Source organism: Gallus gallus, chromosome 19 (genome assembly GCF_016699485.2).
Source record: "Gallus gallus isolate bGalGal1 chromosome 19, bGalGal1.mat.broiler.GRCg7b, whole genome shotgun sequence".
NCBI classification, from domain to species: domain Eukaryota; kingdom Metazoa; phylum Chordata; class Aves; order Galliformes; family Phasianidae; genus Gallus; species Gallus gallus.
The window spans coordinates 9,392,043-9,419,862 of NC_052550.1; the positions used below are offsets into that span (position 1 = coordinate 9,392,043).

The 27,820-nt window shown below is 47.2% G+C and overlaps 1 protein-coding gene across 14 annotated transcripts in view; it reads right to left on the reverse strand.

Moving 5' to 3' along the window:
• MSI2 (musashi RNA binding protein 2) overlaps nucleotides 1–27,820 on the reverse strand; it is a 188,021-nt gene that overhangs the window by 135,587 nt on the left and 24,614 nt on the right. Inside the window, exon 1 of one of the 14 annotated variants that reach the window (XM_040650550.1) lies at nucleotides 24,938–25,004. The exons of 12 other annotated variants lie outside the window; for them this stretch is intronic. In XM_040650550.1, the coding sequence (XP_040506484.1) occupies nucleotides 24,938–24,943 (6 nt within the window). In that variant the 5' untranslated portion in view covers nucleotides 24,944–25,004. Of the gene's footprint in view, nucleotides 1–4,846; nucleotides 5,284–24,937; nucleotides 25,005–27,820 lie in introns of those variants that run through there. One more of the 14 variants, XM_046902749.1, reaches the window with a different exon arrangement.

The following is a 27,820-nucleotide window of genomic DNA, read 5'->3' on the forward strand; positions in this document are numbered from 1 at the left end:
TCCCTAAGTTCCCCAGTAAGACATTAGCATTTCTTTAATTTGCAGCCTTTCCTTTTGTTCCATTAAAAACTATAAAATCCACAATTAATGAAAATTCAAAAACGTTTCTGTTCTCTAAGCATGGAGCCATAAACATCACCTCGTACTGTATTATTTCTAATCAGCTTCATGGGAAGGAGACATACATTTGTCTGAAGTGCTGCATCATTCTTTCTATGTAAGAGGCCCATTACCAGACTGTACTTATTTGCAAGTCAAATTACAACGCCACTATTCGAACACATTTCCAAGCCCCCAAAAAACAAGGCAGTAGTTTCGGCTACCCAGAGCTAACTCGATCTGACAGCCACAGCACTGATGCCTGCCAGCGCTGATTGACTGGGTGGATATATTTAGGCACAGGAGCAGAGGAGGGGGGAGGGAGCAGCTGAGTTGCTGAATTCAAGCACACTGCTAGTAACCAAAAATAACAAGCACTGGTTCAGCGACGTCGCTCAGAACGGACTCAGCTCTATCGCATAGAATGCAACTAATGGAGAATTTACTACCACGAGGGCAGTGCCAAGAACGACACAACACATTCAGGAAAGCAATTAGGGAATATGCATCTTGGGAATATGCATCCTACAGAATCACCATTTCTCTCCTGTAAACATCTTCTAAAAATTCCTAAATAGAGAAGAAAGCATGAAATTCAAACGTAATTTTTTAAATAATTTTTAAAGCAGGGATTGAACAAATACTGTAAGGGGAGTGTATCACATACCTATTCTGCAGCCAGAGCCTCCTCTCTCAACTGCACTCCTCATTCAGCAAAAGATGCCAAGTGCCACTAGCGGAGGGAAAGGACCCTCTCCAGGATAAAAGGACAGCACACAAAGCAAACTGAAGTGCAGGATTCAATTTTTTCTGCCCTCTTCTAAGTGCAAGATAAACCCTGGAAAACAAGCTGTATTTATGCACATAAATCAAGCCCCACAGAGGACTGGTGGTACATCTCCAGTTTAGAAAGGAGGAGCAGCAGGGTGGGTCGGTTGGGTTTCTCTAACCAAACTCTCTGGGTACTCACAGTCTCTGCCCTGCCCCAGGCTCCCGCATGCTTCCCAGGGAAGAGAACAAACAGAACCAGCCCAGGGCCATACAGACACCACCCAACAGCACCATCCTTCGGGCTGCACCCCGGGCTGAGCACCCAGCGATGTGTGCAGAGCAGCCTGCGGGGCTGTGTGGGAACTGTATGGGATCTGTGTGTGCTGCCACAGCCAAGGGCAGACAGAGGGCCGAGGGCAGGGGCAGGAAGCAGGCACCCAACTAACACAGCCCCTTCTCTGCAAATGCTTTCCTAACAGTGATGCTGCCTTAAAACGTTAAGGTTGTTTAAGAAAAGAACCTTAAAACGTAAGCAGAATCAGGCACCAGAACCTTAATTTATCAATTAGACACCATCTGCGGATTGTGTTCCTTGAAATAATTGTTGAGTTTGACAATGCACTGCTGCTCTACGAAGTTTCTGCCAGCCTTGCTACCATTTAATTAAATTTCTGCACTTAACTTTGATTGCACTGAAAGCGCTGCTGCTTTCTGCCGACGGAGTCCCTCAGCCACCTGCTGTGTCCAAACTAACCGGGTTTCCACACTTCTATCAAAAATTATGGTTCTTATTTTTAGCCTTTGTCTTTTTCCTCACAAAAAGGGAAAGCAATAATAAAGAACACAAGATTCAGCACTCTAAAGCCACGATAACCAGCATGTAAAGAAGCAGAGACGTTTACATCTCCCAGCACACGTCAGACTCTTCCCCTTGTTCCTAACTATGAAACAAGTGTCAGGACATGATGGCTTAATGTGCTGTGCTTTGCTTAACAAAGTGAGCTTCCCGTGCCTCCTCATTATATTTGTATACACCTCGTTTATTTGTATCCAGAAAGGCAAACATCCCAGCAATTTACATACATAAATATTGCACACAGAAGTAAGAATCAAGATGTCATTCTCCTCTTAACTCACAGCTTTGGGAAACAGAACTTCAGTAATGTCCAACGAGCAGCACGAGGGGCCCCAGCAGCCTGCCAAGAGCAGCAGAGCAGCACCCAGCTGGCTGCAGGCAGCGACCCCGAGCCCACAGCAAGCAGCACACAGCCCAGGGAGCACCCACTGCTTCTCCCAAGCTTCTGAACCAGAACACAACCGGCTGCATGCACAGTGCTGGCATGGGCTCACTCTGATGGAGAAAAAACTGGGAGAAAATGGATGCAAGTTTGCCCATTTCCTCAGCTATGAGGATTGCTGTGTCAGACTGCCTTCTAATTCCTTGCTTGCTTCATCAAACCTAACACAAGGATCAAGGTAGGTGGGAACGTGGATTCTCCTCCCACCCCTTTGATTGTTAAAATGGGAGAAGTATTTCCTCTGCTCACATGAAGGAGCTCATACTAAATTAATGCACACTAGACATTTTTAAATCCTTACTGTAAACACAGTGGAACTATAAAGATATATTTCACCCACTAGTGCTAAAAAAAAGTCAGATTTAATGACAGAGGAAATTCAAAGCCAATGGGAAGAAGTCAGCACTTACGTAGGGTCCATAATTCAGGGCAGCGCAGCAGAACACCAAGGGAGGTCACAATGACGACCCCAAGTCTGCTTCTGGGCTTTGCTCGGGCCAAGCAGAGCCAGTCATTTAGATATTTAAATTATTTTAATAAACTTTTATAGAAGGTTATGAAATATGTATTAGCAACCTGTGGGGCTGACTAGCAGCACTCCAAGAAAAGTACAGATTTAGGCAATTTTGCAAAGTACGTATTCTACAAGTGGAGAGGACGGAGTAACTCTTAAGCCAACTCATGAATAGGTTTTATGATGCATTTCATAGAACGTTACCAAAGCACAATTAAGGCTCAGCAGCAACCCTCCAGCCCCTCCTGCAGATGGAGGCCATGTGGCTGCTCAGCACCAGAGTGCAGCCGGAGCTGCGTTCCCTTCCCAGGGCTGAGGCCTTTCTAACCTCTCCCATCTCTGTTATTATACAAACCTATTTTACTACTCACCCTCAGCATACCTGATTTTTTTTATTTTGTACCTCTGTAATCAATCATAGCAGTGTCTGAGGAAAGGCCTTATTTGCATAACCACAGTTCTAACTCTGCCATTTTTAATAGCTTGATGCACCCAAAGTCAGCCCAAGCCCAAGGTACTCCTGGGGGAGAGGAGGACGTGAACCAACACAGGGCTGGGCCACAGCCCCAGCACAAGCGGCACCTCCTGAGCCAGTGTCGGAGCTGAGCTGCTGCAGGGCACAGCAGTGTCCCCAGCCCAGGAGCAGCACAGGGAGCACAGAGCCCACATCGGGGCCACTCAACGCCACGCAGGGCGCCTTCCACGGCCGAGAGCGCGGGCTGGGGCCACTGAGTTACTCGGAGGTACAGGACAGGAAAAGACACTTCTCTTTGTCTTCAGTTCTGCCCTAAATTAACTTTTAATATGGAACAGAATGTCACATTTGCTTCTCGTTATCTAAAAATTTCTCCTTATGCAGTAGCAGTAAGGAAGGCTTTTAAAAATTAAATAGAGCTAAAAACCACACAAGAGTGTATTTCATGGCTATAAAAAAGCATTTTAAACGTAGAGTTAAAAAGGTGTTTCAAGTGTTTTCAAAGTTAGGAGAAATGGAAGGAAAATAGGATTATAAAACCTGCATTTTTTCTTCAACATCAGCTCTGTGACTCGGAGCACGCAGAAGCCCTTTTTGCAGCTGTGAAGATCCCACATCCCAACCCGGGCAGCACTGCATCCCATTGGTTTGTTGGAGTAAATGGCGACTGTCAGCCTGGCAGCCCCTGCTGCCATACCCACTGTGCTGCCAGCCGTGTTAGCCCTGGGAAGGGAGCGCAGCTCCGGCCAACGGCCTTCAGACACTGATGACAAACGAGATGCAGAAGCAAGGCCCAAAGCCAAGGGAGCAGGAAAGCTGGACCCAGCACTGTAAGAGCCCCTCAGGCCCAGGGTGAGGGCTGGGCCTGTTGCTCCTCATGGCCACAGGTAAGAGAGCCAGCCTCCCCCTCACCAGCACTCCCTGAACTCATACAACGCATTCATTTCATAATCCCAGCTGCTCAGAGATGAGCACAGGGACAGTCCTGCTGCTGCTCTATACATCCCTCCTGCAGTCAGAATTCAGTCCCACATTTCTGTGCAGTCCAGGCTTACGTCCATTTCCTGACAGCACAAATTAAGAGCATTTGAAAACACAAACAGCACATTTGCCGTTACTGAAGTTAGAGCGCAGCTGTGCAAAAGCCACCAGGAGCCCTGGGAAGGATGCAGTGCGCAGCACCCAGCGCCGTGCTGGGACTGCTCAGATCTGCTTTGCTCCACCACGAGGTCCTATTCTGCCATTAAGCCACAGTGCAGCTACAAAGCACATGAACAGCAACCAGAAACACCACCACCTCTGGAAGGGAAAGCTCAAACTCAAGGATGAACCCGAGCCCCTTTTGTCAGAGGAGGTTTCAGAAACATCTGCATCTAATGCAAACATGGGGCAGAAGAGGAGACCTCTCACCTGGGCACTCTCACCCCCACAAATTGCATGAAGGAGACCAAACAGCAAATGCTGCAGGAAGGTGGTGAACTGGGGCATGGCAAGCAGCTGCCTGGCACTGCCCCAGGGCTGCCCACCACACACACACTTGCTGCACACACTGCTCTATGACACAACAGGGTTCTGTTAGTGGAGCTCTATTACAGAATAAAAGCAATCCTCCCAGTTCAGGCAGGAGCACGCAGCCTCCCAGCTGGTAGCTGAGAATCAGCTGAGAATTCACCGACCTCCCCTTCTCACCTCCCCAAACACCACTCCTTCTCCAAATCTTGATTCTGTTAAAAGGAGTCACAGCAGACGAGTCGCCGTGATCTGACAGCCAGGAGCTCCAGTGCTTGGAACGGCGCAGAGCCCCGGGATGTGCCGACGGACCCTCACAGCCGGCCGCGTGGCAGCGCCTTCTGGAGACATCGCAGCGATCGCTGAAGGCTGCAGCACCCAGTGACACATCGCGCTGTTTCTTCCCTTCTTTGTTATTTTCATTTAGTGAACCACAAAGTTTATTTTCCTCAGTTTTTGCAATAACTCCTAAAGCAATATCCTTCAGCTCAGCATTTTTTTTCATAAAATTCCCCTCGTGCCTCAGATCTTCACCACCAAACCTCAAACTGAGATTCCAATTGTAAATCGAGCAAAGCGTGCGCCGATCTACCTCTCACCTTAAACCAACAGGATATGACAATAAAAACATCCTGGTTTGGTTGCCTGAAGCAAGCAAAGCATCCACGTCAGGATTATAAAGTACGTATGCAAATCAGATACCCCACACCACACGGACTTCCTCCCCTTGCATTAAGCAAAGTGCAACTGAGCAGCACCGAGATGCAAATTACCCAGAAGAGAGATTAGGGACAAAGGAAACAGAAGGATCTGTTGTCTGGATGCATTCTAATTGGAGTAGTTGCAAACTACAACAACTCCTCAGAATTCATACGAGGAAGACTTTAAATAAAGAGAAAAAAAAAATCAAGGAAAAAAAACCACCACTGTTCCCCTCAGTTAACAGTGGGGATGATGCAACTACAAGAGGAGCCAGGATGCCCTCAGGCCCTGAATTCTGTTCTAACTACAGAGAAGGGGGAGCAGAGAAAGCAGAGCTGTTCCAGGCACTCCTGGAGCACCGCGTGGCCCACGTCCAGCGGCCGCCCGGCCCCTGCAGAAGGGAGCAGCGCTGCATGCAGGAGCTGCTCCGGGAAGCGGCTGTTTGAGCAGAGAGCCGCAGCAGCAGCCCCAGCCCACGGCCATGGGGCACCGGCAGCGCCGCGAGGTGCTCCGAGCTCAGACAGCTAATGAAATTCCAGCGCTTCCACCGCCACGCAACTGATTAAACAGAGGGTTATCTATGGCTTCAATAGGCTCTGTAGCCCAGATTTCCTCATTAGGAAGTAGTTACCAAACTACCGTGTAGGGATGGATTAAGAACAGGAGAGATTATGATGAACTCTGCTGCTTTGGAAAGAAATCAGATCAGATTTGCAGCAGCAGGTCTGCCCAAGGAAACAGCGAATCGGGAACACTTCATGCATTAAATCTAACGGTACCCATAACTTCTAACCTACCCCGAAATGAATTTGCACATGACTAGTAACACATGGATGGGAGGACAGAGCCTCAACTGGCTGCTAATCGTCACTAAATAATGGTATTTCCATATAAATGTAAACACATACAATTTTGCATCAACAAAAAGCTGTTAACAACACAACTGTGAAGTCCCATAGTTCCTTTTAAAAAATGGCATTAAATTCCTTGTCAAAGACTGAATACCATCCGATGCCTACAGAAAATGAGCAAAGCAACTTCTGCACAGAACACCATCCACTGGAAGTCAGCACATACTTTTTTCTCCTTCACACATCATCTGTGTATTGAGATAATCCAGCTAAATCAGCCAGTGCAGATCTAATTAGGGAATGTGGAAACTGACTGAACTATGCAATGATGTAGGGTGGTTTTTTGGTTGCTTATTTTTGCTTGCTTGTTTCTTTAAAGAGAGATCTGGCCTGGCCCCACACGTGCCAGAATTCGTCCCTGCCTTTGCGGCAGATAGAAACTAAGTTCACAAATGGCCCAACACAACTCATGCTTGATGAACAAAATGCAGCTGTCTTCATCTGTTAAGTTACACTCCACACATCCCTCTATCAGGAGACAACCTGCAGGTGTAGCGCTCTTCAAGGCCAGACACTGAGATCTAAAACAGAAATACAAGTGGTTAAACTGAAAAGAGATCTGAGCCTGTTTGTACACACCAGGTGTGAAGATCTGGGAGTCTCTCGGATGGTGGTGTGAGCCCAGGAGGAGAGCAGGGCTGTATGGCATTGGGGCTGGAGCCCTCTGCCCCTCCTGCAGAACTGCAGCTGAGCACAGATCTTTTGGAAGTGTGCTACCACGTCCTTGGGTCATGCCTCTGCTGCGCTTACACAGCACTAAGTTCAGCTCCAGCCACACCTGCCTGCCCTCAGAAGCCTTTTTATGACCTTAACTGCCCAAACTGCCCACCTCCAGGGACTGCCTGATGCCACACCAACAAATGCTGGGGAGGAATGCAGCTGGCGCTGGGAGCGAAGGCAGCGGCTGAAGTTCGGCAGCAGCAGAGCAGTAGCCAGAAAGCAGCAGGAGGCAAAGGCCCTCCCCTGTTCTGCTCCTGCTCTGCAGTTCAGACTGGACAGAAACGACAGAAACAAAGGGTGCACAGCCCCTCTTTCTCTCTGGGTAGTTTTGAGTCATCTGCTCCAGATGGGCTTCGCACCAACGCCTACCACGATGGCCATTAGGGTCAGGCACACTTTACTATCACACACAGCAATTTAAAAAACAAGTTGATGCTGCTCTGAAATAACATTTTACGCTGGCATCCTAATCATCATTATGGCTTCTGACAGGCCTTAAACACAATAGTATTAACTGCAATTAATTCATTTGAAATTAATGTGGATATTGCAAGCACTTCAGCAGGATCTCCACTGCAATTCACCATTCATTACCGGACCATTATTTTTTAAGTGTTATCCATAAAGCAGGCTGCCAGTGCATTTGCATTTAGGTGACAGAATCAGGAACACGGCAGAGCAATAAATCAGCACAAAAATTGTGCAGAAGGTGGCTGCAGCATCACCACAGCCCGTTGTCTCAAGTTTTAATCCCCCCACGGTCCCTGGGGCCGGAGGCACCGCAGGCAGCACAGCCCCACGTACGCTCCCTCTGCCCATAAGCAGACAGGAAACAAACAGAGGTGGTTTCAACTAAAACCGAAGCCGGTATACCCAGAAAGAGAGGCAGAAATGAAACGCATTGTACCACTGAATGCGGTGCGTACTGTAATTCCTCCTTGGGAGGAAAAGATGACTTCAGTGCAGTTAACAGCCATTTTTAGAGCATTAATGACCTCAGGTGAAAACAAAGCGGTCATTAAAGACACATTTTAAGTGGATTAGCTGCCATCAGAACATACAAGTGACTTGAACCGAAGCAGCTCCCAATAAACTCCAATGTACAATTTCCTGTATTACCCTGAGCGGGCTCTGCCGGCCCCCAGGAGCGGTGCTGAGCTGCCCTGTCTGGGAGCACTGCCACAACAGTTCCCTTCTCCAATTTGCTGACTAAACTGAAAACAAGACAGGACCAAAAAGCAGGAGGATAAATTTGCTCATGATTAAACAAACATGTTTGCAGTTTGTTGGCAAATCTTAAAAAAGGAAAAATTTCTTTTCAAGTCAATCCACAACATCTTGTTTTAACTCCATATGGAAATATATTGCATTTTTCCCAGTTTGTTTAACTCCTCTCTAACCTTTTGTCTTTCAGACCTACTTTTAACTAAGGAGGACCCACAGGAGAAGAACTGGGTGCTTGCTTTCAAAAACTATCAGCGCTGTGTCCTCCCAGCTTCCTGCCCCCATTCCCCACAGCCCACCCCTCCCAGAGGGGCTTCTTGAGGCCACAGGTGCACAAAGCAGTGCTGCACGATGCCCAACATCAGGCACTTTGTGCAGGGATGCCCTGACCTCATCCGGCAGGGAACGGTGTGCCCAGAGACAACCCTAAAGCAGAGCGGAGGTTCAGTGAACACCATCAAACCACTGCTCTGAGCGGTGCCCAGCAATGGGCCGGATGGGATGTGGGCTCTCAGTCCCAGTCCACAATCAAGGCCTGCAGCACAGCTCACTGCCAGCCATCCTGGCTCTAGATAGGAGAGGTAAGGCATTTAGATACCCACGGTACCTAGAGATAAAGCCCTAAGACACTAAAGGGCACTAAGGCTGTCACATAGAGGAAACACAAGCAGATCTTCAGGCAGTATCACTGCTACGCATTCCTTTGTAAGGAGCCTCATAAGAATGCTGAGAACACAGACAAGGGGAAGAGACATACTTGAAAAGTAAATAAAAGCAGACTTCAGTTCTCTGCAAGACCAAAACCATTTAAATAACAAATACGTTGCTAAATACACACTCCCCAGAACCTAAAGCCATTAAAAACAAGTGTTCTTTTTATCACCAAAACCTTTGGGGAGATTTCAGAAGTTCTCTTCATCCTCATAAAATAACTGTATCAAGATATAAAACTTTATTAATATGATCAAACAGTGCTCTGCAGAGAACCAACAACAGGTTTGAGACTTACATTTCTACCACTGAACAGCAGCGCTATCCAATAAAACACACTCCACTTCTCTGTAGCTGAATCTTTACTGCTTTGTGACACTTATCTCCAAGTCTAAAAAGAGAGATCCATCTTCACGGAATCTCCTGCATCTCCACCTACCCTGCATCCCACTGTCAGTGTGCACAGTACAACGCTGTTATGCAGGGCCTGTCTGAAGCAAAGGCTTCCTTATTGATTCATTCAACAGAGTCCCTGCAAAGTTCCCCAACTTCTGAAGCCCTCGGATGAAAGCAGCCCTGCTCTGGAACCCAAGACAAGGACCCTCCCAGGCAGCCAGCACCTCCCCGAGCCCTTCCCCACTGCACAAAGGGCTGAAGTGAAGGGAGTGCGAGTCCTCCCCCAGCACAAACCAAGGGAAGCCTCCGGGATGTTTCTAGTCCTGTCTTGTATTCCAACCTGCTCAACCTCTAAATTTGCTTTAATCTTTTTGTCAAAACAAAAGACAAAAACCAACCCTTTCCAAGAATGCAGAAAGGCAGAAATTCAAACCCGATTTGGCTTAAATCTGTGCTTTGCCAAGGCCTGAGCTAGGTATTTATTTGGGAAAGTGAGGGGCTAATCTCCTCCCAAGGTCATGTCAAGTTTTCCATACCAACAGAAGATGATTTACACGTGCCGGGTGTATCCTGTGTACTCAGTTGGGAAGGTAAATACGGCTTTTTAGAACAAAACCCAAAAACACACACAAAAAAGACCCAACAGCCCCCAAATCCAATCCCTGCCTCCAAGCACCGGCACCCGCAGTTAGCGGGGAGCACAGGACGTCCACGGCCCAGGAAGGTGTTGTGCCAACATCCCTTAGAGCTACATCAAATATAATTTTCAAACCAATTAGCTCAAAAAGCATCAACACCAAAGCAGTGCCTTCCACATTCTAATTACCAGGCCATCCTATTCAATTCTTAATGAGAGAAGAGACAAAGGCAGTATATGTATTAGGGTCTACTTCAAGAATTCTTTTTCTTTTAGCAAACAGATCCTCTTTTGTTCTGGTTAAACACCAATTACTCCGTTCTCTCTAACATGCAAATCAGCTGAAAATAGGGCACGATGTATCTCGATCCTGCACCACTACAAGTTTGAATGAAGGGGGAAAATAAAGCAACCCTCTAGGGGTTTTCAATTCCAAGTACTTTGTACTCTGATAAAGCTCTTTTCAAAGAGCTTTTTGTATGCAGTTCCCATAAGCAGCGATTTTGCCATTATGCCAAAAGAAATAGCACATTTAAGGTGTACAATATAAGCAAGGAACGTAAAAGTGGCCGACAAAGCTGTTTACATGTAGTGCTTAGCTGTCGGTAGCATTGGGCACATCGCTGCACAGGGAACTCTTTGGGACAGGAGGAGCTCCACAGGGCTGCCCCAGGATGCTCTCACACAGACACGTTTTGGGGCAAGTCTCAGCAGTTCTGGAGTCCCCATCTACCACACTCGTTGGTTTCAGCAGTCAGCAGTCCAGAGCTTCTGCTGGCTGCATCCTCTCCCAAACCCAACGCCATGCCCAAAGGGTCAGCCTGGAGATGCGCTCGGGAACCCAATCCCACTGCTGCTTTCACATGTTCCATCCCTGCTGCAGTCATTTCTAACAGGTAGCTTTTAAGTGTTGCTCTCTTTGTGAACACACTGAGCAGTGTCAGTAACAATTCAGAGCTGTTACACACACAGACACATGGAAAGCCCTTTTCACATGGAAATGCACAATCCCTGTGAGCTGACCTGAGCCCTAAGTTTGCAGCTGAGTTCAGGAGCACAAACAGTGCCAGACAGTGGCACTGCAGTGACAGAGGTACGAGGGTCACACTTCTTCCCCTGCAAAGCGTTCTAATCTCTGTTCAGGGAGAAAAGGGAAAAAAGAGTATTAATTGCGTGCACTGCACAGAACAGTGTGCAGAGATCACAGTGGATTCCCAGCCTAGAAAGGGGGTACAGAAACCTCCCAGATCAAAAGTAGAGTAGCATCAGCACTCTAAAGGTAACTCCCTCTGCCTCAAGTGTCAGAAGCATCCTAGAAACTGGAGGCAGAAGGGCAAAGTGTCACAGGAGGAAATAACAGCTTGAACTGATCATCCCACACTGCATCCTCTGTGGCGTGACTCAGTTACACAGAACACAACTACACAACTAAATTTAAAAGTGCATCAGAAGGGGAAGGAACATGTCATAAGAGTTTACTGAAGAGCAGACAAACACCCATCCAACTCGCTCAGCTCCAGTTGGCCTGCTCACTTCCATGCCACAGCTGCCAGACGCAGGCAGGGCAGCTCCTGCCTCCCAGCTCCCCGCCGCGCCATGCACCAGGGAGGGCTGAGCACACATACAGGGCTGCACTTGCACTGACGTACAGCTGCAGGAGTGTGAGTACAGCTATTAGAGAAAGCCTGAATATGCTGTATAAAACTGTAATTGAATGTTTATAACGCAGTTCATATAATTAAATATTAATTACACGTGCTTTAGTACATACATTCTATAGACAAAAATCACCCCCGCTGTTTCTTTTAAATATATATACATGAAATATACAAAAATAGATCATTTCGAGGAGACAGACCCCAGAGTATTTCTCATTTACAAATTCAGCCAAAAAACACAGCATATGAGTCTCTTCTGCCAAACGTTATAGACAATCTTCCAAAACAGTTTTCATCTGTTCTGCTGGCCTTTGATATATTTCTTGATTTATGTCATTTTCAGCTTTTTTCCCTTCTGTGGTGGAGGAGGAAACAAGCATTCCTCTGATTCCAGATTCAGGACTTCTTTAAAGAGAAACCAAAAGTAATAAATCTGAGATGTCGTGCTGCTACTGTATCACACAAGCAAACAGTATTACAGCATGTATTGACTACAGCTTCCAAGCAAAAAAACACATTAAGTGACAGTGTTTTCTTACATTACGTATTCTTTTTCTTGCCTGAAGTGCATTTCCACCCAGATGTTCTCCATTCAGCAGCAGTGCACACGTGCAGCAGTGGCTGAAGCTCAGGCCCTCTCCACATCATCAAGCAGTAGAAGCTCAGGGACAGCACGCAGCCAACATGGGACACATTATCAGCTCTCCTATCTGTTCCATGGCTGCCATGACCAAACTAAGCTCTGCAGTGTGCTGCTACCCTTTGTGCAGTTTCTATACCAACCTTACTGTGAAACAAAAAATGGGAGAGCAAAGGGGTACAAGCAGTACCTTTTCAATGAGAAAGGAACCAGACGGGCATTTACTGCTTGTATTTCTCACCAGGACAGAAAGTTTCTTACCAGAGATTATTATGCCAGCCTAATGCTGTACACTTTCGGAGCTCCCCTACCTTTCTGAAGGATGGCCACACACACGAGCAGCTCCCGGGTGGGCAGGACTACCCTGGGCTTAAAGCAAAGCATGCACCTGAACACCTCTCAGTCAGAGAAGTCTCTGCAAACTGCACCTCCTCCTCTTACAAGGGAAGAGGCTCCCTGAGCTACTGCCAGTCCTGGCCACACCATGTTGAATGCTGAGCACTACATATCACGTTCCAGTATGAGCACTCAGCTCGGCGTCAAATCAACTGCACTAACAATACTCTTCTTTTGGGTCAGTACAAAAGGGGAATGAAAGTAGCCTGAGAAGCCTGAAAATGGAGAAGAAAACAAGCAGCATCGGTGGCAGTTATCCTGGTGAGCACACAGATATCAAGCTATCTTCAGTTCACCACAGAGAGCTAAGGATAACTGCAGGGCACTGTAAAATATTCATTCCTTTGCATTAATTGCTGCTGGAGTCATAGTTTAGTATGTTGTATATTATACCAGTCTCAGCTTGCTCTAATTCTTCATCCTATTTGCTTTGGCCAGGGTAATTTGGAAGGGAAAAAAAAAAGATGCTTTCAATGATTATTTGAGGTGTATGTCACAAGGTATTGCCAGGACATCCTGCAAGACACAGGGCCAGTCCTGCATGCACTCTGCCTTCACTTCCATACACACACAAGCAGAGCCTGAGAAGAGCCACTTTCCACACCCCCAGCAGAAGGAGGTTCCACTGTCAGGCATGGGATCAGCCCCACAGAAGCACAAGTGAGCACACATCCATGAGCATGGAGCACCATACCGCACCCACGGCACTCAGCTCTACAGCAGCCCCTTCCCCTGAAGGCGTGCATGAGCATGGAGCACGTGGAGCATGCAGAAGGAACCCCGGGAGGCCCCGAGCACAGGAAGAACAGCGGCAGCAGGCCCTGAAATGAGCACTCGGATTTAAAAAAAAAAACACACACGCAACATCCTGAAAGCCACACGCAGAGAGAGCTGATCCTATCAGCCCAGCTTTCAGGAGTGACCGGCACCAGTTGCACCGCTCCCTGCTCCCACCAGCCCGTGACCTCCACCCTGGAAAGAGAAAGCCCTGCTGCACACACACCACATAATCTGCTTCAAAAAAAAAAACCAGCCCCGCAGTGGAGAGCCAGCTCAATTCCAACCACGAGCCATGGAGGCCCAACGCCACGCATGGTTTAGCTGTGCTGGTTTGCAGCGGGGTGGGAACCTCTGCCCACGTGAGGCAGGTATCTGTAACTGTGCCAAGATGTGGCAACCCAACCCTGCTGCTGACCTACAAATATAATGCACATTCTCACAAACTCACACCTGTATTAATTTCATGTACATAATTACACAGGTCATAACTTAATAACTGCATTAGAAATATATTTACTGACACATAAACCATTAAGTATCAGAAAAGCACTAAAATAATCTAATAAAAAGGTAAGTGAAAGCTTTTACAAAGCCATAAAAGTTCCACGAGGAAGAAGCTTGCCACCTCGAGACCAGAATTACAATGCACATCCATTTTGTATCTTTGTACAAGGATGGTAACTCTAAATGCATTACGATGTTAAATAACACAGCTGCAGGACTTAAGGAGCAGCAGAAACAAGAGCTCTACAAGGAAGTGAAAAGAAAACACAGGAAAGCATCTGACTTTCAAGTGAAAGTTAGCAAAAGGAACCAGCAATGAGGCAGACACTGTACGGGGCAGCTGCTCAAGACAGCAAGGTCCTGTAAGGTGAAGCTCTGGGAGAGCACAGCAACCAAGGAGGCAGATTCACTCCATGGGTGACCAAAACCACATGGGTTTTCTGAACCTTCAGCAAAGGACAGCACCTGGGTTCACGTACTTGGGTTAAAGGACAGAGTTTTGGGAAGCAGAGGTTTCAGGCCCTTTTCAGCACACGTCTTCTGAACAAACTCGGGCAAACTTCTTCACCTTCCCCTCGGTTCCACCTCTCCCCCCCCAGCCCGCAGTGATTATGACTCCTTCCCAAACTATTTCTGCCAATTCTATTTGCCTTCAAAACCCCCCCAGCGCTATCAGTGCACATCTGGGCAGCAATCCCACACCAGGCAAAATGGGAAGGAAAAGACAGCACCTCTGCGGGGCAAAAAGGAGCCTCAGATCTCATCTTAGGGGGCATTCCATGTCAGAAGAACATTCTGCAAATCAGTAACCCAGTGAATGATGTCGGTTCTCAGCAATATTACAGGAGCGGATATGCATTAAGGGTCTCATTTACAGTACACAGCTCCTACGCTGCTCCTGCTCTGCCAGGAGCTGGAAACTGTAGCATCCACTCTCCAAAGTTATTCTTCAACAACAAACGAGCACTATATTTAGAACTTTTTCCATGAAGTAGCAGTATCCAAGGGCTGTAGAGCCAGCAGGCACTCAAAGGTTACACAAGTCTACCAGGCAGTGCCCCAGCCTAAGTTGGTCTGCAGGTCCCATTTCAGCCCTTTCTTACACTTGCCTATGAGTTTTATAAAAGGTCTTTGATCCAAAAAGTGAGATCCTGCACCAAAAATTACCCTGTGTCTGTATTTCAGCAGCAACCTAACAATTACAGGAGCACCCACACACAATTACTCTGACATATTTAAAAGGCTTGGCTAGCAAAGATGAATATGGTGCATTAAAACAAGCTAGAAAAAACCCAATACAAAATCCTATTTTCCCCTCTCAGCTACTTCAGTCAATATTTCAAATTCTCAAGCAGCTCTGAACCACACACATTCTTCATTCTTTGATTTTGTTCACATTTTAGGAAACAACTGTTAGACCACGTAGAGATTTACATTTCATTCTCTGCAAGGAAGTACAGACTAGCTACAGAAACAAGCAGAGAAGAACTCTCAGCTCCACTGGAGTTACACGCAGCCTTCAGGAAATTAAACCTACCTCCTCCACCAGTCATCAGCAGGGTTTGCAAACTGGGATTTTCAGCTCCTTAACTCAATATCTTACTACATGAGCTAAAAGAGCAGCATGACTGTATTGCAGCAGGAGCACGCTGCTGTCCGTGTGCAGAAGCCACATGGGAAAAAGGGGTATAATGCAACACATCTCGAGTTTGTCACAAAGACAATTCCTTTGCACATCACTCTCCTGCCTTCATGCTTTGTTACTTTTCTTCCAGAGATGATGCAGGGCTTCAACTGTGTTTGTGAAGCCCTTCCACATGATGCAACAATCAAGATAAAGACATCTACAAAGCATAGAAGTGCAACAGCAATAGGGATCAGCTAAACGAAGTCACAAATACGCCAATCTGATCACATTAGTAAAAAAAAAATCCACCTTGCTGAACAGTTCAAGCTGGAAAGGCTGTCCTGAGCAATCACTAACTTCAGTGGCTTTCATCGTTGATTTTTCCTCCCAGGCTCTTACAAAACAGAACCAGCAGGGCTGGAAGACTCAGCATCCAACGACAAAGAATCAGTAGGCACGTAAGCACCAATATTTATGCAATGTATGTCATGCTCACAGCCACAATGAAATCATCGTCTTCCAAGGGGGTTGGTGTGCTTAGAGCAGTTGTTTATTATTTCTAAGGATCCAGGAGGCAAAGCAGTTAAAAAATAAAGAGGTCACTGCATGTAAAATTAATCTTTAACTGCCTACACTGCTTTAAATGGCTTGGAAGGATTACAGTGCACTCCCCACACTGAGAGTACCTTTGTTAACAAACAATTCCTCAAGAGGAGGTAGAGGGCAGACCACCAGCACAAGTTGGGCAGCAAGTTTCCTCAGTTCCCAGAGGCCTCCTGTGGTCAGAGCCGTCCCACTGAGAGCACGAGGACAGGCATTGCAGGAGGGACCCAGCACTGGCACCTGCATGTTTCCATGTCTTTGAGCTGATTGATAACACCATTACTTATTGAAGTGCACTGTAAAAATCAAACATAAAAGATGACTTAAAACATTGAAGCTACACCTGACATCTCCATAGAGAAACCATTCAGTTTTAGCATTCCTGCCTTGCAGTATAAATTCATAGCGGATAGCCTTGAAAACCCTCTCAGAAGAAGGCATGGTTAACATGTGTTAATTTACACGCAGCAGCCTGACGCCAGCCTCAAAGGCCGCGCCACGATGGCTGCTGGCAGCCTGGCACAAGTCCCAGCACCACGCTCTGTGCACCTATCAGCAAACAGGAACAGCACCTGCACGTCTCCTGGTGCTTCTGAGCAGTCACATTTCTAACAGCACTCCTAAATCAGGACAACCCTTTGTGTCACCTGCATCAGAAAGAGGCAAAGCATGCGACAACAGCTGAATTCACCAATTCAGTGCAGCCTCATCACAGAGCCAACAGTTGAAAACTGATTTTTTCAGAGATACAAAGACTAAGGATGCAGCTACCCACTTTGTCACAAGTGTCCGTGTCAGCTGTACATGAAGAGGCTTACTGCAGCAGACAACTGGCAGGGTAACAAACTGTCACCTAGGTGACAAAATAATGACCCTTCTGTGAGGCTCTTGCAGTGTCTCATGGCCATAATTGGATGCTGCTGTTCCAAATGCTAAGTGTGGGAGGGAAGAGGTGCAGCCATGGATTTGGAAAAGCTGTGGCTAAGCCTTGACTCTGCGGGCGCACCCGGACTGCTGCACAGCACTGTGCCCGTGGGCAGTGCTAGAAACGATGCTACCCATTGGCACACATCGGGGTCAGCAGGAGACAATGAAAGCATTACACATAAGACACCAGCAGGTACCCTCCCCACGCCATAAACAAGTCATGCACGTAGCATCTTGCAAGCATTCTCTTTCTAGGAATAGCCTATACGAGCTCCACAACAGGAACACTGCTCTGCAGGATCTCAGAAGCCATGCAGGTCTATCACTAAACATTCGAAGAAAGCAAAAGGAGTCTTCAAACTCTGCAACTTTCTTAGTTTTCCAACATACAGTCCTTGAAATACGGCACAGTCTGGGCTGGCATGAAGTTAACTACAACAATTTCCATCTGAAGAATGAAGCCCACAGACAGCCGCTGCATGGAAGGGAACAGCAAGGAACCCTAACTACTCCAGTCTAGGACAAGCAGAGGTGCACCCAGTATCAGCTGGTGAAACAAAATTGAGACTAGGCAGCAAAAGTCTGCAAGAAAATAGAGGAACATAGGGTGGCACAGGGTCTGACACCTCTGGCCCCAGAAGCATGCAAGCACAAAGACAGAAGAAAGCTCCAGCGTTAATGTATTCTTGCTGTAAAACAATCAGCAGAAAGACTTCACTGTCTTCGTTACCAAATGAGCCTAAGAAAGGCTTTGCTTTCCTCAAGAATAGGCAAGATCGATTAAGGAGCCAGCAGCACCTCTGTCCTCTGAGGGAGAGACCAGAGTGCCACCACCAAGGAACTTGGTCACCAGGTCCTGCACAAGTAATGTCCCAAACAACATGTTCAAACTAGATGATCTCTGAGGTCCCTTCCAACCCAAGCCTTTCTATGACTCCAAGTCATTCTGAGCACCTGGCTCAGGAAGGGTTACACAGCCCTGCTGCTCCTGGGGCTGTACACATTCTGCTTACAGCTTCCTACTGCGTTCCTACAGTTCTCTTAGCACACGGAGTGGGAGAAAACACAGCACACAATTCATCTATTTGAAAGAATGGGGTTTGCAGCACCAGCAGACTTACTGCATCTTCATGTCACTGGAAGACTAAAATGCAAAATACATCTGGTAAAGCAATGCAACACACACACCTGAGCCCCTGCTGCCTGCAGCAGCCCTGAGCCCATCACACCTCGTCAGAGCAAACCTAACAGGATCAGCAGCCGCTGCAGTGACAGCAGTGTGGGCAGTGGGCTGGGCATGCTGTCCTCACCTGAGCAAGAGCAAGCTTTGGAGGAGAGACAGTGGGAACACCCCAAACCCAGGAGTGGGCTCATTAACTCAGGACACAGCAGAGCAGCCACAACCCAGCTCAGGAAGAGCAGGGAAACAGTTTCTTCATGCCAGAGGTGGTATAAACCGTGTGTCAGGTAAAGAGGAAGGAAAGCACAAAGGAGCAATACCACATCATTTTAGAATAAAAGCCTCACCCTCTGTGGCTTCATTGAAGAAGTATTTCAGAAGGAGTAGGACTGCTGCTTTTCACAACTCATTGTTGCTCTTCACAAACCCATAGTCAGTCTTAGACATACACAAAGAAAAAGCATTTGCTCAATGGAAACACTGCAGTTTGGGCCCAGGAAAAGCAAGTATGCTCACTTCTGCTCCTGGCTTACTGCTGTACATCAGCTTCTAAACAGCCAGGAATAGTTTCCATTGTGTTTCCCCATAAATTCTACTTTGATCATTCAGATAAACATTTGTTGCCTTTCCCCTGAAACAAGAATAAACTTTTCTGTTCGTGCTCATACCAAACCCAAACGTCTGACAAACAAAGGCACAGAACAAAGTATTTATATGCCCAGGAGTCAGAGTGGCTCCTTGCAGCCACTGGGGTAATGCAGTAATAGGGCTTACATCAGAAGTTTAAGGAGGCAAGCTCTAGCTTGAAATAAGCCATGGAAGCCCAATGTAACTCAAGATGAAATGGAAATCACCCTCTGACTAAGAGGTTTAACCAAGATTAAAATGGCAAAATGGAAAAAAAAAAGCATTGCTCAGCTCATCTAGCAACTCTTTTTTCAAGTCCCATCACATCCACACATACCATAGGGCCGGGCTCCAGCCAGGTGAGCCAAGGGAAGGGAAAAGCAGATGCAGGAGGAGAAAGTCCATGACTTCCTGGGCTCAGCTCATGTGAAGATTAGACACAGTGCTGGGAGGACCACACTTCCCTCCACAACAAAGGCACATTTCCACAGCTAACATTTGAAAGAGTTTTGCTTGCTAGGAGATGACAAAATCAGCTGTTTGGCCTTTCCCTTTATCCTCCCAGACAGAATTTAAGTGATTTTCTTTGGTGAGCCACAGCTCTAACTGCAGACTGACATCCCAGGTGGGCACAGTACAGGAAGGCGCTGTATGATGTACAGTGCTTCTGATCAAGGTTGTAGATAAAGAAGAGCAATAGGTGCCTTGCATTTCCCACTTCTTCAAACATTTCCTATGGCAATTGGCAAGTTTGTTTTGTTCTTCTCTGATAACCCAGAAGGTCTTTCCAAAAGGCAGAGCTGGAGACTGTAATCACTAACATCTAATCCAACAGCCTATCTCATGCAAGGTAATGGAAAAAAAAGAGGACAGCACAGGGCTCTGACAATATTCCTGTCATCAGCACTCACTGGCAGAACAGCCCCCAGCACAGTGTTTTCTGTTCTCTCCCATTGCTGTTGCTCACACAGCTCAGCTTCGCTTCAGGCAACAAGGAGGCAGCAAGACATATTGTGGCGCTTGCAGTGTGGTGCTGGAGCACAGCTCAGCAGGGCAAGGGAAACAGGACAGGGAAGTCCACAGAGCACTTCTCCAGAACAGTTTAGTGCAACGTGATGATCTCTGGGTACCTGTAATGCATGACGTGCTACTAAATGAAGGATAAGCAACACGTTTATACAGATTTTCTGTCTACCTCCTGTGACAATTCAGTACGCATGAGAAAATTTACATTTAACAAATCAGCATCTTAATTTTAAGCTGAACAGGTGCTCCAGCCTGGAAGCATCTCCTGAAAGCCCCACCAAAGCCTCAGCTCTTTACAATGTGCTCTCTTGAGGCTATGAGCCCAAGCTGGTGGCCGGTGGGCTGTGCACCCCAAAGACTGACAGAGCCCACCTGGAAGGGAGCAGAGTCCTGAGCCCCAGAAATCCAATTAGAATAAACATCATGGAAGCCACAAAATACTCCAGCAAAGGAGCTTTAGAAGAAAGGCATCAAAATAAATGTTGTATAACCTTCTGGTCTCACACTATACACCCAAAATTGGATGTATTTTTTCTTTTTAGTGATCATCAACTGGAAAGCAAGCACAGGAAGTAGGGCACATCTTCAGAACACAACTTTTATTGCACATCTAATGGAAAACCTTCAAATTACAAGCATGCTGATAAAAGTCAGGAGGACACATTTCTGTAAGATTCCATTTACCTGCAATACTCACACCAAATTGCAGATTTAATCAAATTTTTCCCACTCTTTGCTCTGCGGATAAACACCCTGACTCGCGAATCGCAGCAGCACAATTCTGCCTTCAGGTCTCCCCGAGGGGCTGGGCAACATGAGATGCCTCCAGAGTCACAGTCCCAGCCCCCGGTGCTGGCACAGCACCACCAACGCTCATCGCCCTGCAGCCAATTAGCGAGCCAGGCTTCACAGGAACAATTCACAAGGAAACCTAACGAATCTCAGATACTGTGTACATTTACAACCAATATGTTTGGAACATGTCAATAAAATATTTATTGCTATGTTGTGCCTCTCCCAACTGTTGTGTTTTCCTCTTGGCAGAGGTTAAGATGACTCCCCCTCACCATCCTGCATACGCATTACAGACACTTTCAAAACTGACTGCCAGTGGAGAACAACAAATTTGGTGCAGGAGCACACACGTTAAAATTAGACTTTCAGAGAACTATTCAGATTAGGAGAGCACAACTAAGTGCCTAATCTCTTCCTGCAATACTCCACAATGTTCCTTTAGGGAAAGAGAATCAACACAGCAAATCACCTCTTCTGCTGTTTCCTATCACCAAAAGCAATTCCCAACACCAACCTCCTCTGTACAATGTCCCTTCAAGCATGGAATCATCACGTAAGCACTTGCTAGAAAAGCATATGGAAATACGCACATGCACAGAGAAAAAACTAACCGTTCACGCAGCTGCTTTTCCCCTAAAGGATTCCAGCTTCTTTCCAAAGTGAATAGACTTATCTGCTGCAGCATGATCAGATCTACAGAATCATCTCTGGAGCAAAACAACGGCTGCTTTCACGATAAACCAAACAACCAGAAACAAAGAAAAATAGTAGGGGGGAGGAACATCAGGCAGGCAGATTATTTAACTGAAGAAGCAAAACTCAGGCTTCTGTCATTTCAAGTGCCAGGGATCCCAAACAGGCTGGCAGCTTTCATCTTAACCTTGCACTTGAGTGGCACCAGAGCGAATGCCCTTTACTTATCCCTTCTGGCTAACATCATCCCAAGATGGACAGGAGGAGGACCAACATCATACTCTTTCAGGCTCACTGCTTGCCAGACTCAGTTGGCTATGGGAAGAAACATCTACTCTTTACTTCTTTACGCAAGACCTCTCCTCCTTTCCCTACAAGTGCCCTGTTCAGAAGGGATTCCCCTTCTGGGTTTAACTTTTATTTATGTATTTTTAATTTGCCTGATACAATTCAAACCTAATTTTCTTTGGGAAGCATTCTGCTGAGGTTAACCACTAACACGGTGAAGTAAGATGGAAGGCAAATGGTGTGAACCTACTTTGAATTCTGATCAGAAGTCGAGGGAGTATTCACTGCCACACAGCCCGTGGCTCTTACACTTCTCCCTCCCCTTTTAACTGCTGCCATAAGAAAGCTCCAAGCTTTTATTATTCTACGTATGACTTCAAATACTTATGTAACAAAGCCTGAAAAATGAGAGGCAGATGAGCTGTCTCAGCCCAGAGGTAGGAGGTTAAAGTGACCTCAAATCATAACGGCTAGTACAATATTTAATCTCTGAAACAAGAAATGTTTAAAAAAAACACTATCGATCAGTTCTGATGGCAGCAGCCCACTGCCACAGAGGCTCTCTGCTCCAAAGCACAGCAACAATCAAAGGCCCTATCTGGGGAAGGGAAGACCACCACAGCAAAAGAGGGACATCACCCCATTTTTCATGATAGAAAATGCTAGCTCTATTGGCTAGGTAGGACGATTGGCTTCAATCTCTTCCATTTTACGCTGCTTAGACTCGAACCTCACTTCACTAATAAACACGTGCCATAAACAACTCGCTGGCAGCACACGATCTGTTCCCTGGAGCAGTGCTGTGCAATGCTGCAGCGAGGAGAGCATATCGCACCAGAGACAACTGCACTATGGCTTAAAAAGGAGTTTCCCATGGCCCTGCCACCAGTCTCCTGCATTTTCACTCACTATCCTGTTTAAGGGATGCATCAAAGTTGCTCTGCACAGTTCATTAAAAGGAGCTCAAGAGATTCCCTTCAGTAAGAACTTCCCCTTCAAATTTCATTAAAAGACGACCTTTATGCTGCTGCATGTTTAACAATATTCCTCTCCTGATCCAAGAAGCAAACTTCTCTTTTGGGCGACACACTGTGCCCCAGGAGCATCCTTCTGGCATCAGGCAGGATCCTAAGGCTCATGCCATCGAGAGCTTCAACAGCACTCCCCCGCTGCAGACTCTTTCCTGGCTCCTTAAATAAGGGCTCCAAAGCCCAGAAGACATTGATGCTTGTATTCTGGCAACTACTCAGATCTCCCATCAAACCAGGAATATAGTACAGAAGAAATTCAAGCAACCACTCTTAAACAAGGAAAAAGCCATAAAGAAGAGCAAGTAGAAGAGGAGTTCTGTGCTTATCATCACACACTCAAAACAGCAAATCTCAGTGCCAGGGTAGGCCTTGCCTCTCGTGAGCTCATGAGCTTGCTGCAAAGATGCAAAGGCACGACAGTGATGGCATTAAAAACGGGCTCCACAAAGTTTATACTCTGCTGGGGAGGAGACTGCAAGGACAGAGAACGTTAATATGTGTTTCAGATTCATTTTTCAGGGGAAGAAAGCTTCCTCCCCCCTCACCATCACCCAAATATATCAAAGTGATGGAAATTGTATTATGATAGATAGATCAGTCACGATGATATATATGTTTATCACATAAGTAGCTAATTGCAAACATCCCCATCTCTCCCCTTCTTTAGCTTCCACTCCTGGATCAGTAAGGCTTCACTAAGCCTGAATGACATCAGCAGGTGACCTCAGATGAACAAACATAAAGGGAATCAAACTACTTAGCACTCCTCCACCCCAACCTTCCTATGTATGTGGAACCACTGGCTCTTCACTGCAGTCCATTTTAGAATCCCCAGCCTTTCCCCTGCATTATGCATTACATTGCCTACAGTATTTTCCTTGCACAAGTGGAATTTGCGTTGCACACAAACCAAGAGGCATATAAGATCACTTTCACCGTCACTGTTCTCCCCACATCACGCCAGCACCCATGGAGGACACAAGAAGACGAGGGCCCTACAGCACCACGCACAGATGGCAAGACTCCCAGCTGCAGAAAGCTCAGGGAGCAGACGAGATGGACAGACATGGCAGCATTTCTTTCACTATCAGAAAATTTCAGCACAGCCGAAACCACATCAATATTACTGTATTACCTCACACAAATAATACAGCCAAGTTTTCCCAAGAACTTAAAAATGCTTACCAAAAACATCCAATTGCACAAACGTATTTCCTTTTCCATTTTTTTCCTCTTAGACAGCAACTTGCATACATACTATCTGAAAAATCTTGAATCTCAACAACTGAGGATAGCTGGCAGCTGAATAAAAAATATTTTCTATTGTTTAAAAACCCACTTTGGTCAATTGAGACTTAAAATAAGCACTGCCTTCTATCCTACTCAGTGCCCTCACCAATGGGACCTCAATGACCTCATGTTTCTTCCCAGGGGATGGGTGAGGCCAGCTAGAAACACCAGCTGGAATCCTCAAAGGCACCAAAGACAAAATAGTCTGCAAAACAAGATTTCTGCGTTAGCTTCAGGACTCAGCCGTCCTCTCAGCTGGCAAGCAGGACAGCAAAGCAATCTCCGCTGGGGACACCAGCCTATTTCCACCTGGGTTTTTGGAACCAGAGACCATTTTTCGCATCTGTATGTGTTCCTCCCCCAGCGGCCTGTAACAGCAGCTCCATGCCAGCATTGCAGCACAGGACATGAGATAAAGCTCCCTTCCAGATTCCCAGCCCAACTGGTACATGTAGGATCTACCACTGATTCACGGATTTAAATGCACACAGCATTCACTTCCACAGCTGACATCACACTGCATCCTGTACACAGGAGCTCAATGATTTCTGACCCAGTGGAAGTGTGAAAAGGAACACGAGAGAAGAGGAGCCAACCATCAGATGCTGGGGAGCACACCAGTCATTCCTGCAGTTCTTCAAGAGCAGAGAACGGGCAGAGGGCTACAGCACACTCCCTTAGCACACCAACATCTGCCCTTCACTTCTGGCTTTCAAACCCTGACCAAAACCCACTGCTTCAAAAAACACACAACAACAGTTTTACTTTCTGCACCTACATGATGCACATTGAGCCATGTAGCAACTGGACAGATCAGTATGATGGGAAAAGGCATTTCACCAGAGGTGTAATGATAAAGGATCGGCATGATAGCAAGGTGCTGCAAAGGGAAGAAGATTGCTTACCTGCATCAGAAGATTCCAGGCTCACAAGGGAAAGCTCCACCATGGAGGTACCTCCATAAAGAGATCCTTCCCCCGTGGCAGTCAGCCCTTAAATGAGGTCTAAGAGAGGTGCAGCCAGGCTCCACCCCTTCCTATCACACAGCTGAACTGCCTTCACCTGTGCTCCCAGGGCTGACCTGGTCATTTCTCCAGGTGCTCAATCAGTGGTTCAGGCCATGACTCAACAGTTCCCATACAATCCATTGCTGCAAAAAAAAAAAAAACCTTCCTGCTTTTTTCCACAGATTAGCACATTTCAGCTTTGACTGCTTGTGTTGGATTTCTAGCAAGTGTTGTCACAGAACATAAAATTGAACATGAGGGGGAGGAGAGGAGGCGGTTTGTTTGCACTCAGCCACAGCACTCCTCCTCAGGCAGCGAGGGCTCTTTGGCTCCACTGATACTCCTGAACTTCAGAGCACCTTCCTCCTGTAACACGGTTACAGAGCTGAGAAAACAAGGGTTCCCCAAACACCTTTCTGCTGGGCCGCAGCTGTGGGTGAAGCCGGCAGAACCACAGCTGTGTGGCACAAAGCTCCCAACTCCCAACAGTCCTTCTCTCAGGCTCTGAGGACCGCAGAAGCACAAGGCAGGACCCCGGGCACTCCAACCCCTGCCGTGCTGCCCAGCCTGGCACAAGGCCGCACTCAGGCCTGGCTGCTCCTGCAGGCCGCTGCAACACCCACAGGGGTACCTCACTGAGGGCTGCTGCCACACAGCCCGCCAACCTCCTGACCAGACAGCGATGTGCCAGCAGCACACCACAAGGCCCGCTCAGCACCTCCCTGCCTTCAGCCAGGCACCACACCTGCTCCCTGGCAGGACCGCTCCCACAGCCTCATTCACCAGATCCTGCAGGTGACTTCAGAGAGGCTTGAATCCACCTCCAGGTGAGCACGTTGCCATGGCAAAACCACACGGTGGCTTTATTTTCATAATAATAAGAGGTATTCACCCCCTCGCCAGAAAGCTCCAAGCATCCCATAAGCAGGAAAGCACAGCAGCCAGCGCTCCGTGCACTGCAGGAAGAGCGAGCCCACAGCGCAGAGCTCTCACCCAGGTCACTGCAGAGCTGAGCTAACACAAGTAGAACAAACCTCACTGAAACATTCACTGTACTTAGAGCTACAATAAGGAACTCCCTTTTTAAACAGAGAAACAAGAACAACAAAAATACATGGACTATTTGCATAGGTTTTTTCCCCTTTTTCAACTGCACTCTTGCTCTCTCTTGTCCCCTACCCTTCCAAATCAGCTGAAAAAGTTCAAACCGTGGCTTTGCATAATGCTTCTTCCTCACTGAGTAGAGCCAGTAATGCTTCCCTGGGGATCCTGCAGTGAAAATTCAGGTTGTGAAGAACAGAGCGCTATTCATTACACATCTCTGTCACACACCCTTCAAAAACACAAAGCCCAGAGCAAGTGCGAAGGCAGAGCCCCAACATCGCCATCCGCAGAGCTGGCCGCTGTCCTGCTGTCCCACCACACTGGTGTCCATGAGGATGGTCACAGTCCCCCCACTTTCCCTGCTTTAGTTTTTAAGAGGAAGCATTTATGCTAAGTATACTGATCTCAATGGAAATGGGAAAAGACTCCAGCTGGCAGGTGCCCAAGCACTCCAACGCTAAAGATCCCCACCACTACTTTTGGCAGCTACACACACCCACATCATGGGCCACGGGATGAGAACTGTCACAGACTCAGCCTCCCTGTCTGTGCTGATGGCTCAGCCCCGGGGACAGCCCCTCCACAGCCCTGCAGTCAGGTGGGGCAATCTGGGAGCAGTGACAGACCTGTGCCACCCATGCACTGGGACAGCCAGTGAGCCCCTTGCCCACCTCCTGACACAGACTGGCTTCACCCACCTGGCCCAGCAAAAAAGCCACCCCTTCCCCAGACAAAACCCTGACATAGATTTAGATTAACTGAACAGCTCTCCAAGGAAGTCTGCTTTAAATAATCAGATGGAAACTAGTGCAGATTATAAATTAAGAATAATAATTCCTCTATGCATAGAAAACATGCTCACACCTTTCCTTTACACTCCAGTGCTTATGAATGCACACAGCCACAGCCCAATCCCCAACCTCGGAGGAACAGACCCCCAGTCTGGGTCAAGTAACACCACAACTTGGGTCTTGATAAAGTCAGGACTTCAAGTAGCCTTGAAAGCAAGCTGCGCTATTCAAGTGGATCTGCCCCAAATGACCATTTTTAAGCTCTGGAAATAAAAAGACATCTAAAAGAGCTGGTAATTGTCCCCAGAACTCAAAACACCACTACAGTTGAAAGAAATTCAACCACTGCAACGGAATAATCACCAGCCCCAAGTCCAATTGCTCTCCCCCTAACTGCCCCCTCAAGAGCACTTACCAGAGGCTGGTATTTGGCACGTCAGCAAGCGGCCTCGCTGCGCTTCGTTAGCTTTCCTCTCCGGACATGTTTGGAAAGGTTCTCGCTCATTACAGTGCATGTGGCCAACCTGCCCAAATCCAGAACTTCAGCAAAAAACTTCACCGTATGCTCTATTACCAGAGCTTCATCATCACAGCATCATGAAAAAGAACTTGCAGAATTTGTAAACAGTCATTTAGCAGGCTGGTTTCCCCTCAGAGAGGAAGCAGATTTGGAAAGGGTGGGAGGAGAACTGGGGGATGGGGCAAAGCCTCATGCCCACAGCTGTAATTCAGCTTAGGCTTTGCCATCAGCTCCCCCTAACATGCAGGGTGCGGTCATTCCAGGGCTTGAGGTCTGGCCCCGACACAGGTCAGCACACCCCCAGCAGCTCCAGGTAAGGCCCTGCCACATCACAGGAACACTGCTTGGGTTTCAGGCCGTGAGCAG